General features: G+C 34.7%; 1 protein-coding gene across 4 annotated transcripts in view; it reads right to left on the reverse strand.

The window, feature by feature from the left end:
• wwp2 (WW domain containing E3 ubiquitin protein ligase 2) overlaps nt 1-14,112 on the reverse strand; it is a 69,291-nt gene that overhangs the window by 43,298 nt on the left and 11,881 nt on the right. For all 4 annotated transcript variants that reach the window (XM_041268081.1, XM_041268082.1, XM_041268083.1 and 1 more), the window contains exons 6-8: nt 9,807-9,906; nt 4,377-4,525; nt 1,212-1,422 (exon numbers count right to left, since the gene is read on the reverse strand). In XM_041268081.1, coding sequence (XP_041124015.1) covers nt 1,212-1,422; nt 4,377-4,525; nt 9,807-9,906 — 460 coding nt within the window. The remainder of the gene's footprint in view (nt 1-1,211; nt 1,423-4,376; nt 4,526-9,806; nt 9,907-14,112) is intronic.

Here is a 14,112-nt window from a genome sequence, read left to right on the forward strand (position 1 = left end):
TAGCAATGGAATCTTCCCCCACTCCCAGTTATTGCCCTGCTCCTGCTTTTTTTTTTTTTTTTTTTTTTTTTATGTGTTAGCCATGTCCTTCTCCTGCCAATTCATGTTATAAAGGTAAATGGGTCAAACAACTTTCTTTCTTCATGCCTTCATCACTGACTTCTTTAACAGCATAGCTGACTAGCAAATGTGGAGAGACAGGAAAAGCTAACATGATCAAGGTTGAAAAACAGCTGTGTTTTATTTTAAGGGGACACTGGATATATGTGTGAATTTATATTTGTTATATTTATTGCATAATTTCATTTGGATACCAACACGTGAACAATCGCGTCAACTAATCCTTTTCTACCTGATCATTTTTAATTATCCAACAGTTCGAAATTAATTGGATACTCACAGCCAAAGTGAATTAACCAACCTGTTTTTGAAACGGGTTGGGATACAAAAGGTTGGGATAATAACAATTTAACTGTTTATGAACAAAAACCAAGTATCCACGTGGGCACACTGAGTATTGTGAATTATCATTTGTATTACAACAGTTTGTATATATGAAATAACATAGAAGTGATTATTGATATGTCCAGAAATTTAAACAAAGTGACAGTGAAACCGTTCATTTTTACTGGACAACACTTGCAGTAGAGCAGTAACAGGAAGCTTAATACATAAAAACAAATTATCAGAGAATTATGACATGCAAGTAGATACTCACTTTGGCATGTCATTTTCTATTACAAATTCAAAGGTATTTAGAGCTCCAATCTTTATTTAGCCCATGCTATCAAAACAAATACAGGGCAAATGTCCCACTGTGTAAAGTATGTTTGGAGCTCTGACTGCTTGGAGCCATTTCCTTATGATGCTTTGTTTTTACATTCATGATGACACTTAAGTTCAGCACACTGCAATCTAATTACACTCCACAGTATCAAAATAAATCAAGCACAACAATGAGGAAACTTCATTCACAGGAAAGAGGGCAGACAAGGATATCTACACTATCCTTGATGTTGGAGTTTTCTACCAAGACTTATGATGACAGCACAGGAGGAAATTACTACAGGCTGTCTAAAGGTGATGCAACTGTTGAGCAACTACAGTCGGTGCAAGTCACATTTCACTCTTGTGGGTGCTAGTGAAAATAGCTTATATAGATTTTTTTTTTTTTGCCCTGTGTTACATCACCCTACAGTCAGAAATCTTACCCAGTTGGCAGGGCTTCGAGGTTCTGGTTTGCTGCAGCAGGCTGTTCGGTGGTGGCCGTGCGGACAGGTTCTCCTACCTCGGTGCTGGCTGGGCTGGGGGGAGGGCTGGCAGACAGAGACGTGGAGAGAGACACGGAGGGTGATGGAGGAGGTGGACACACTGGACTGCCTCTTCCACTTTCAGTGCCATTGACAGCAACCTCCCCATCCACTGTATAAACAAGAGAACACAAGTAGAGTAAGTATTTAAATCTCTACCCCCAAAGCCCAGATCAACAGTGGTTCATATGATGACCTGGTTATATTTTCCACATCATATTGCTGCCATAGAAAGTGTCCTTCCTCCAACCTTACCAAAAGTAATGTGTTCAAGCTGCATTCCATCAAAAAGTTATTGATGCAAAACTATCTGGGCAAGTCTTCAGGAAAAGAGAAACGCAAGACATGGCTTTTAAGAGTTTTCTTTTTTTTTTTTTTTAGTATTTTTTAAATACACAGGATCCCTGAATACTATCTCATAAAGTTTCCAGGTTCTTTAAAATAAAGGTAAAAACATAAATTACAAATGGAGAAGAACCAATGTAAGTTAACTTGCCAATAAAATCTAAACAATAAATTCATTTAATTTCTGCGTCAATGGCAACATGGAGTAAACAGCTTTAAAAATCTAGCCCTTTGTGACTGGTTTATGTTTGCATGCTATTAAAGTCGTTATGAATCGTTGTACGCAATATATCTCCAGCACTTTTTTTTTTTTTTTTTTATAGCTTCATGTGCAATTTACCATGCAAAGGCATTTAGGGCTATAACACAGAAATCATAACGGACAGTCAAGTTGTCAATAAAACATTAAATGAAGTAGTGCAACAGAAAATTAACCGAACAAAAACTTCAGTCAAACTTCAACGAAGTGACTGCATACACATATAAAAAAAAAAAAAAAAAAAAAATTTAAAATGAAAAATGCAGTCAACAGTTTTGTTAGTGATGACTGATATGAGTTCAGCTGATGCACTATGAAGAGTGAAATAAAACACAGGCATATGGCTTGAGGGGAAAAATTAAACTATGGAAACAGTAATTTCAAACATCAACTTTACATTATGTATAAAACACGCAACCAAGATGTTTTTTTGTTTGTTTGTTTGTTTTTATAATTAAGTTTATGGACTGTCTTTAGTAGATTTTACTGTTTTTACTATTATTACAATGCAAACTGTTATTGCCCACTGACAAAACCTTTAATGATGTTGCTGGAATGTTGTAATTTACTTATGTTGTTTCTATAAGGTTGTGTGCAGGCAGCACCTGATTGCACCTCAAGTATATGATGTTAGTGCTCTCACATAATAAACGCTGAGTCTCAAATAGGCTCCGGGCTACTGGCAAATATTGCAAATAAACGCTGGGGTGTTTATTTAAAGTTTTACGGTATGAAAATGTATTTATTCAGAAGTAATAAGTTTACAATGAACACGTATCCAAAATATATGGATTATTTTGGATGAGCACCAATGTCTTTTAATCACACTTCTTGGTGGTTAATTATCAGACAACAGTAAGCATCCCTTCATGGCTTATTGTTTAATTAATGTAAGCGCAACATTATTCAAATTGATTCAAGTCTATGTATTTGGAAAAGATTATGAACACAATGTGCTATTCTAACAAGATCATAGGTTTGAAAACTGACAAGTAAAGCACAATTTCTTCATACTTGCAACAGCGACAGCCACAAGCACTTGTGCTGAAGAGACTGCTTTTTAATAATGCCTAAACTGAGTTCTTTAAAAAGATCCCTATTGGGACACTCAACCTGTACACAACATTTAAAACAGCATGCTGAGCTTTGTAAAGGAAGCCTTTGTTAGAGAAGGAACCACTCTAAAAACCTGCACATATGCCGTGGGACTTCCATGCAGTTTTTTCATACTGAGGGCCCAATGCAAACATTTGCAGTCCTACAAACTCTTTTCTGTGCCATTTACATGGAAAATGTGCAGCAAGCAGAAAAATAAGAAATGCCAATTTGTGACTATTTTTCCACCTTGACTTGTAGCCAACAATAATACTGCAAATCTAAAACTAATGAGAACAGTACTCCGCTTCTGGTACCTCCAGTGACAGCAATATCCATGCAAACCACAATCAAAAATGTAATTTGCTGGTGTATTTATGAATGGATATAATTAACAACAAAACAAACAAAAAAATAACACAGTGATTAAAATGTAAAAAATAAAAGGAAATGGACCTTGGCAACTGAAAAAGAAAGCAAACAATTTTAATAATCCAATATTACTAGCCCCTGCTGCTGTACGAAATTGCCTTTTAAAAAACAGGAGACTAATTTTACTTGTCATTTTGTTTTAGACTATAACATTTATTTTTTAACTGCCTATATTTTTGTATTGCGCCTGTGAGATGAGATAAAAACCTTTGATAAATGTGTCTAATGGCTACTATTGCCACGGAACACTTGCAACCGAATTCAGTACAGGGTGTTTGCACAGTATATGCTGTTTGTGCCAAAACTGTGCACTCCAATGAACAATTGGTAATGTCCTTTTCTGCCGACAGAGGCTAAGGATCACTGGTAGAAAACAGGTCCTGGCAGTTTCAGCTTATTCCTGTGTGGACACAATCGGGCAAGTTTGACAATCAGCATTTAAAAAATAAAAATAAAAACAAATACAGATAGGATTAAAGTGTAGCATATGAATGTGGGGAATATATTAAAAAATACTGCAAATTAAGTTAACTTACCGCTACCATAAAAATGTGTTAAATAAGAAATACACCAGCTTCAGGTATTGAAGTTAACATTGTTTATTTATTTATATGTACTATGTGTAGAGGTTATTTACTGATATTATTTCAACTTGCTGCTTGCCAGCATAAATCTGATCACAAGGGGCCACATCCTAAGGGGTCAGTTTCCATGTCCACCAGACCTTTACCCTTGGATTTTCCTGCAATGCTGTTCAGTGCCAAATGAAGTGGCGTTCCCAGATGAGAACTCCAGACGAAATACCTTTGTGCCCTCAGCAAGATCGGAACATAGGCCTTGGGAAATAAAAGGCTAGCGTATTAACTCAATGCAACACCAAGCATTGTTATAGCAGACGGCTGTAATAAAACTTTGAGAAGAGGAGATTTTCTTGCCTGAAACACTACTGCTGGAGTGGTTAGAGAGGCTCTTGGCTGTCTGTCCGTGTCTGTTCCTGGTACTGGGACTCTGTTTGCTGTTCCCAGCACTGTCTCCATTACCCGCTGACCCTCTTCGGGAACTTTCTGGCAAGTGGCTGTGTGTTCTAAGGGTAGTGGAGAGAGGGGTGGGGAGAGAAAAAACAATACATTACTCATATAGTGTTATATTTTTAATTTCATAATTTAAATATATTTGCTTATTAAGATGTGCTATCTTGTAGGGCTTCCAGGTTCACAAATATCTGTAAGCACATTTAATATTTCTGATGCTGAAGGACACAACAGACTCAAGTTATTGGTTAATATTTAATTTATTACAGATGTATTAGCTCTTGCCAGCCCCATCCTCCACCAGGATTTAAGAAATTGGCATTGTTTTATTCTGGGCATGGAAAAATCTTAGCTAGACTGGGCCTGTATTCTTAAAATAAAATCTACTGGGACCCATGTTACATGCAGTAAAGTGCTAAAGGAAAGACAAATCTTTTAATATTTCCGCTTTGAATAAAAACAAAAAAGTAATAAATAAAAACTGAAAAAAGGGGCAATGTAAATGTGGCAAATCAAACCATGTCAAACCCCAGTTCCTCAAATAATGACAGTCCTTATTGTTTTTGTACACTAACAAGTTTATTTTATTTTCTATCTATCTATCTATAAAATACACCTTTGTAGTAAATATTAGGACTCTAATCACAAAACAAGGACTGTTTTAAGGAATGTTTAAGAATAGGTTAAACATTACTTTGATGATAATTTTTCCTGTTTCCATAACACTGACAATATGAAGTTCGCATCTGAAATGTTTGAGATAGTAGTGGTAAAAGTGGCAGCACCCATATCATATAATTCTTAATAAGGGATCCTTTAAAAAAAAACTGGGGAAAAATGTGTTTTATGAGAAAATGAATAGTAAAAAACTCAAAGTCATTCAACACATAAATCAAGCAAAATAATAGATAACATGCCTAAAATGGCAGAAATAAGGTTACTGGTATTTCTTTGTTACCTAAAGAGTAAAAAGTACTGTATTAATCAATTTAAATGCATGTTTAAAGTTGCTCTTCAGATGTTTTACACCAAATTATGCCCATCCTGTAAAGGGGGGGGTTCTCACCTTTTAGGCACACAATGGGCCCTATTCAATGTGCAGTTCAAAGCACTCTTTTGAATATGGGTAGAGGCTTGGTGAGTTATTTTTATTGTTACTACTAGTAGAAACAAATTCTATTAAAAAGAGGCACTTTTGTTAGGACTCTTTGTGCATTCTGTGTTGTAGGTACAGGTACTTGTGATGATTTACTGTGCTGTATTCTTTGCAGTAACATATTGTGCTTTACTTTTACCCTTCCATGTCAAAAGTGGGTTTTAGTGTTTATTAAACTGACTGGCATTACTACCGAAACAGATATTTTATTAAAAGAAATTAAATCATTCACATTTTTAAAAGGTACAAATCAAATCTGAGTCTTGCTGCTCACATGGAAATTACTTGCCACACAAAGATGTATATTTGGTGTGTGTGAAAAAGAAACACAAACTTTGTTAAACATATTATGTACATCCATACATACTTTACAAGTTATTTAAGGCTTGATCACAAGGTAAGAGTTGCCTAGGTAATGCCAGATTTAATAGGGTAGAAGGATGATAGGAATATGTTGCATTATCCTGTTATCAAATAAGAGGTTACAATGTTTCCATAATTTTATTGCACCTAATAATTACATTGCCCCCAAACCCCACATGAAAAGAAATGTTTATTTAGTCACAAACTGAAAGAGACAGAAGCCAATTAAATAGGGACTAGATATTACGTAACATGGAAAATGTTTTAGCACCTGAAATATTATGAATACCTTATAGTAGATATCTGCTTTGCCTCATTTCAGTACATACAGAGATGGGAAACAGCTGGCAACTGTCACGCACACACAAAATCTAAACACTGATACTCTGATAGTACAGAAAGTCAAACTAACCTGCAAGCACAATTACTTCTGACAATTAAGTGGCTGTAGTTTAATAATCACAAGACCTACTGACATTTTTTTTTTAATAATACAAGCCTATAAATGTTATTATTATTATTATTTAAAACTGTTTTTCATCAGTATGCTAAATCTGAAAAAAATTACAGGGCCATCTATCTTTCTGTCATGCTATAGTCACAGACGTCAAAACATGCCAAATTCTGCACGGTAGTCTGCAAATATTTTAAACATTGTTAGGTCATGTGTTACAAAGACTTTACTTATGTTCCCTCTAATATAATCAAAACTCTTTACTGGAAATTTTATGTTGCAAGGTAAACCGTTCGCACTAAACCTTTGGCACGTAAACAATAATGAAAAGACTCACACAGCATTACTGAATATTGGACATCGCTAAAGTATTTCTCAAACTAATTTACAATACATCCAAAGAAAATATATAGCACGATTTTTTGATGCAGGGCCATTGCTAAAATATGCTGCTGAAGTTGCCGGGGTAAAGATTTAATGAAACACTTTCTAAGGTGTATTCCAGTACTGTAAATATTTAAGTGAGATACATGTGCTAGTAGTCAGGCATGTTAAACAGGCACACTATTAAAAAAAAAAATCAATAAAATGCAGCAATATAGCGTACAGACTTTCAGTAAATGTGCAGAAAATATATTATAAGCTGGAAAATGCACAATTACCAGCAAATCTGTTGGTTATACTGATGGAATTATTCATTTTACATAATACTTTAAAAAGTACAAACAAGGGCTAGAACAAAATAGGTTCTTCATTATGTAACTATGTTCAAATGTAACTCACTGTCACTAGTGAAAGCATAGTCTATAAAAGTAGTTCTCCTCGGCTTTTCAAGGTGTATTTAGCTACAGCTGCAATGGAAAAGTAATCGTATATTTAAAAAATAAAATAAAATCTAAAATCTGTTTAACAAACAGTCAGAGAAGTCTGCATTACACTTCACATGCCATCCAAAAATAGGTGGCAATCAGAGTTTACTGGTGTCAGCAATACACCTAAAAGCTTATGTTTGTCAAGAGTACAAAAATAAAATTCTACCATTTTTGTTTGCGGTGAATTGTAGCTTGGTATAGTGAATATACATAGACCAAATAACTAGTAAGCATCACACCAACATGTCAGAATCAAGCTTCTTAATCATTTCACAGCCGACCATGAAATGTGGCACCCACTTAACAAAATGCACAAAAGAGATTTCTTTGTGCCATTTTTCTCCAAAAGAGATACGTCATTTTCAGACATGACAGATGTATGCAATGGAATCTACAATTGTGCGCAAGCAAACAGTTTTTTTTTTTTGTTTCATTTTACGGTTCACTGAGGGAGAAATAAATTCATCATTATGACCAGTCACTGACTCAGCCTTTTTTTTGACTGAATATAAAGACAATTAATCATTTGTGAATCATTTACTTATGGTGCAGAACTGGAAAGGATTGGATTGTGAACCATAGATTTAATTGGTGGCACCATGTGTTAATGCCTCCAGCTCAGGGGGCCCCTTGGGTTGCAATCCTGATTTAACTCTTTTAAACCATTACAAAGTTCTGTACGTTGTATCCCATTCATAGATTAGGCTGCACTTGACTGGTCAGTGAGGGTGCAGTTAGGTAACACACACACCAAGCACTTCTGTCTGCTAATTCTATAACAATCTAAATTAAAGTAAACCACAACATCTAACCCAAGTTTAATCAAATATTTCACAGCGGTCAAACATGTGTACAACATGGCTATGAAGTTACAGTGAAACCCTAGTCAACATGTCGACTATAACTTCATAATATTATTGTTGTACATGTTAATAAGCCGTGAAGTTAAAAAAAAAAAAAAAAAAAAAAAAAAAAAAAGGAAACATTTAATAAATATCTAACAGAACTAATATCATGTGGAGTCTTGTTATGTTATTGGAGATATACAATTTCGTTGAATGTTTTAGCTGAACAATATGGCTGACATTTAAACGAAGAAGGCCGGTGAATCTTTTAGTTAACTACTTTCCCACTCTTTATGGGTCAAAACATGGTGTTAAATATTTTACAGTAGAAAAAGAAAGGTTCCTCCTAAATGTTATGTCCCTACCTTAAATTATTACTCTGTTCACACTTGTATCGGAACGATACCTGTAAAATTAGTTTGGGTTTAGAATATACTGATATGATAACACATTCTGTCCTAACTCACTTTTCAACACCAGTACTAGACCGATACTGTTCCAATATACCTGTCCACATTGAAACTGGCTTATATTGATACACTTGCATCAAAGATATTCAACTCCACTGATTCTCTAGAGAGACCTCCAGGCTTGTGGGACATGAGAGCTTGGAAGAAGTTTTTTCTGTTGACTGTCAATGGTGCTGTGTCGGCTTGAGTTGCTTTGAGCTTATTTTATCGATGTTTAAAAATATAAAACACTTGTGAAGTTTATTTTACTATTGCCCAGGGTGTATTTACAAAAAACATAACCCATGGTAATGATGACATACAGTAATCTATACGAAAAACGCACTTTTCTGAACGCAGTACCAGAGATGGCTCATGCGCAGAAAACAGATGAGCGTATTGCACAGTGTGCACACACACACACCATCTCCATCAGTCCCACTCCAGACTTAGCAATGTAAAGTCTGGGGAAAAAGCAAATAGGTTAGGCTGGTGAGAAGAGTTTTCAACAAAGTCAGTCTGTGATCCAAGACTGTCAACACATCAAAACATTTTTTCTTTTTTTAAATACACTGCTGCCACCATGGTATTCCTGTAGAGTAGTACTTTAATTGCAGTTTCCTACCACCCACCTCGGTGATCATTGCTGTTCTGGATCTTTGAGGAGTGCGATGGGGCAAATTATATTAAAATGAATAAATTAAGTACACCAATTTTTTTTATTTTTTGCTTTAGTGCAACAGGCGATAGAAACCTTCGCTATGAAGATCAGTGGTGCAGGTAAGGGAATGCAGTGCATAATGTTATGGTTTTGAGCTGGGGGGTGGGCATTTGCTGGATGTCTTTCAAATGAATCCCTACAATGTCTATACCATTTTAAAGACTTAACTGAAAACACCATTGGTTTGTGAGTCACTGACAGGGAAAGAGATTCTGAACACATCCCACAGATCAAACTGACACAGACACTCCATTCACAGTTTGCCAGATTCATTACAGGAGGGAGACTAGTTTGTTGTCCCCTTGCCATAGAGGAAATTGATGTTAAATTTCCATACATTCATATATTTTTTTATTCATAACTATTTTTGCAAGTACTTTACTTAGGCTCTTTAATCTGATGTTTGCTTATGATTGATTTCAAGATTAAGGCAGAAAATCATTAGCAGTCAGCAAATGTACATGTGATGCTTACCTTTCTCTGGCTCCAGGGGTGTTGGTGGCAGGGAGCAGGTTTTGAGACTCATCATCACTTTGGATTGTGTTGGCGTTGTCTTTTTCATCATGTTGTGATTCTGTAAAAGAAACAGTATTTATTAGCTTGCTTGGTTTATGTTTTCTTGTGGCACAATAAAACAACACAACAGGATACCCTCGATGGGGGCAAAAGCAACACTTTTCCAGAATGCATATCAAAGCACACCCTACAATCTCTAAAAGTATTTCAATTTTATTTTAAAATTTGTATGTCCAATGTACATTAATCATCTTTTAAGAGGTGGGTCATTCCATGACAAATCACCCAATAGGCAACACCCACCTCCAATTTAGACCAAACAGGGGGGCTAACGGTTGTTCCAGGCAAAAAAATAATAACAATAATTTAAAATGACCTGTAAATGACAGCATGGCATGTTCTCATGGGGCATGCAGCATTTGTCATCCTTCTGTGGCCAGTGATACTGCCATACTCTTTGGGTGTTTGACTTTCATGTAAAGGTCTCTGAATTCTACAATGATGTTTTCATCATTCCAATCCAAAATTCCAAAAAAAACACCCTCATATAAGAAACATTTCTTATAAGCTGACAAACGGAGCAAAAAAATAAATAAAAATTAAAGTAATGATGAAGCACACCTAGTATCACAGTGGCAGTGACTGGGAGTGACAGAGAATACCCATGCTTAGTTTTAACACAATTGGATGAGCAAATTAGTTCCTCTCCTATAGGAAACATTTCCTATAAGTTGAACATGTCTTCAAAGCCAAGCCTAACTGCACCTTACACAAGAGGCAACAAACTGCAGAATTAAGATATCACTAAGACTGAGAGACTCTTAGAGCTATAGAAACACCCTTGACTGGTGTGACCCTTCCCCCCTCTGTTGCTGTGTTATTGTCTAGGTCATGTCAAAACATTTGTTCCAGCTATAAGAAGATATATCCCCAAGATATACAGATATATCACCTGAATATGAATCTTTTTTTTTTTTTTTAGAATGGAAGGGGTAGTTTAGGTTAGGTTTATTTTTTACAGAAAACAATATCACTTCCTTAAACTGTGTTACGAGAGTAAGAAACATTGACCTTTTCATGGGATTTCATCTTTCTGACCTTTTCAATGTCAAAACCTTAATTAAAGAGGATCTTTAGTGGTTGACTTTCCAAATATGCTTTTAATGCCTTTATTTCAAATCACATTTAAATGTCCAGTAAAGTCAATAGTCTAGACACCGACACCTCTAAACTTTTGACTGCTTCATCCAATCAGGAAGAAAATAAGGAAAACACTATATGTAAAGCTGCAGGTAGCAGGGTTTCTCATGCAATGACACATCCAGTGTAGTAATATACTGTTTGCTGTAAACAATTATGGATATGTAAAATGGTTCAATATAAATAAATATCTTGCTTTAAAGTCAACTAAAAAAAAAGTTATTGAAATGGATAAATATTTCCAATGTGTATTAATTACACTACTGTTCATAAAACAAACATAAAAACCTTCCTAACAGGTATAAACAAAATAAAATTTCAGTTCAGTGAATATAACAATTTTTTTTACCTGATACATTAGTGAAAGTGACACCTATCCCAAATCTCTCTGATACATTCATGAATCCACACTATGCCATGCTTGCTACCCTTATTTTTATCATTTGTAAGTTACACATACACAAGGTTGGATTTAGGCTCGATATTAAACAGGCTCATTGTTGCTTACATTCACTGAAGAAATGTTTCATAATTCACAAATGAATGACACTAAAACTTTACATCACCTGATGAAATAACAACATTTTCTGATACATTTAAACCAGCATTCCAGATAAGCAAAGTTCATATGATTTACAGATATAAAATACTATATATTACTGCATGATGTATTAAGCTTATTTAACTTATTTTTATTTTGAACTTTGCAACTGAAAATGAAAAGCTCTTCATAATTGAAGTCTAAGCTGTAAACATTTAAACTATGCCTACTTTATTATACACAGAAAATATTTAATATGACGAAGTGCAAAAATAAATTTGGTAATTAAAAAAAATATACATTTAACGTTATTATATGATGTGCTCCCAATCGCAGATGAAAACTAGACTTGTCTGAATAGATTTGCTGTGAGCCAGCCCATTCATACAAACATGCCTGGCCTTGTATGTCACAAATATAACAAAAACAATAATTCTTTGTAAATAAATAAAATAAAATAAATAAAAAAACAACAGTAGAGTTTAGTTACCTGGTAAATCAGAGTATTTTCCCTAGTGTTCCTTTCTGGTGTATAGATAAGATTTCATGAAGGAGGGACTGTATGGAATAATCATAACCAGCTATCGAACTTTACATTAATTACAGCAGACTACGTTCTTTTTCTTCTAAGGCTTGGCAAAGTGCAGACATTTATAAAAACTTTATCCCACTGCAAGTCCTCTCGTCTAAAGATGTATCCAGCTCTTCTTCCAAATACAGAATGATCCAATTCAGATTCATAATATTAAGGAAAATGTCAAAGATGATTTGCTAACCAAAAAAAAAAAAAAACAGCATATAGGAAAAAAATAAATAAAATAATAGTAGCCAAAACATAAAACTTTACAGGATGAAGTAGGCTATGCCTTTAGCTGTTAACAGTTTTTATGTTTTTTCTTAGCTGTGCCTCACGTCAAACAGCCTAACGGTACCTTGCAGAGGGCAGTCCAAGCAGGTGAGGGTGGGAGCACAGCGGTGAAGCAAAGCTGTGGAGCTCAGCAATGCACTCATCTCTGCTGCACCTGGTATTGTTGACATTCTTATTTGCATGTTATTTTTATTTTATTTGTTTAAGTAAAAGACAGATATGTTTAAGGGCAAAAAATAGAACTGGTGAATTTGCTAAAAAAAAAATAAAACAAAACCACAAGCAAGCAAATAAATAAATACATACATAAATAAATAAATAAATAAATAAATACCCCCCCCCCCCCCCCCCCACCCTTAAAATCTACCACGAAAATTGGCTGGAAACACACGGAAAGAAAAAAAATATGTTGCACCTGTTCAATCACTTTGCAAACAGTGCAGGAAAGTGATGACAGAGGCACCCAGAATATTTATATATGGGAAAAAAAAAAAAAAATGTAGATTCCCACCTGAGCCACATGCATTGAATAAAATCAAATAAGCATGTATTGCAAGTGTAATGGAAAATATGCGGATATGGCCCTCCAGTTGCATTTAGAGCTCTGTCACAGTCCTTCACGTAGGTACAGTGAAGGATATTTGGTATACGGCAAGTATTAGCTTATAAAAAGGGTCTGAAAAAAACTGCATAGGTCAGATAATGTCAAACTTTACAGATCATTCATAGGCTAAATACAGCCCTTCAAAATCATCTTTGATCGTCGTAATTGTTTAGAAGTGATGTTTAATCATGTTCAATGAAGTGGCTATACTGTAGCATTTAGAACTATGTTAATAAATAAGCCCACACTACAAATTAATACAATTTAGTAAAACATGAAATATTACAAATGTAATTTCAACTTTAGTACAATACATTTGTATAAAATGTTATTGGACTGACAATCAACTTGGAAAATATAATTCCAAGTCACCAGGTCTCGTTATATTTTAATTAGAAACATCTGAAATGTTAGAGACGTTTCTTACTTTGGATCGTTCAGTGTTTTATTTTTTAATTTTTTAATTGTGTTATGCAAGAAAAGAAAATGTTTGTGGTCAGTTTCTAAAGTTTACATGGTCCCTTGTCTTGTATTTACTATACTATGAATTAAAGTCTGTCTCCGAGAGCTTGAATTTATTGAATTCACAATAATATGTATCAATCACACATTTTGAAGTAAGCGATGAAGTTGAAAGAAATAAAATGTGAAGTGTGTCTCATTCGTGTACTGTTTACACTGGCTCATTTACTGGGGGTAAGCCATGACGGAGCATTTAGGTTAAGCGATTTCTGTGCCTGGCTCAGGCAATGCGGACACTCATATCTTTCAACTCTGGGACCCTTTTAGAATCTGGCTAAGAAATGATAAAGTCATTTTCTTGTAGGAGGTGCTGAAAGCCTTAGAAAAAAAATAACAGAATATTGAAATGTTTTCTGAAGTCATCCAATTGTAATATGTATAATTCTAATTTTTAAAATGTATTAGTTTATTTATACTGCAGAAATTCTGCAGCTAAAGTCTGAAGTAAAATCAGGCCTATTGTTTTCACTCTAATACTGCAGAGAAATAATTGCAAAATACAAAAGACTCTTAACTACAAGACAAAAAA

This window comes from Polyodon spathula, chromosome 13, assembly GCF_017654505.1.
Source record: "Polyodon spathula isolate WHYD16114869_AA chromosome 13, ASM1765450v1, whole genome shotgun sequence".
Classification (NCBI taxonomy): Eukaryota; Metazoa; Chordata; class Actinopteri; order Acipenseriformes; family Polyodontidae; genus Polyodon; species Polyodon spathula.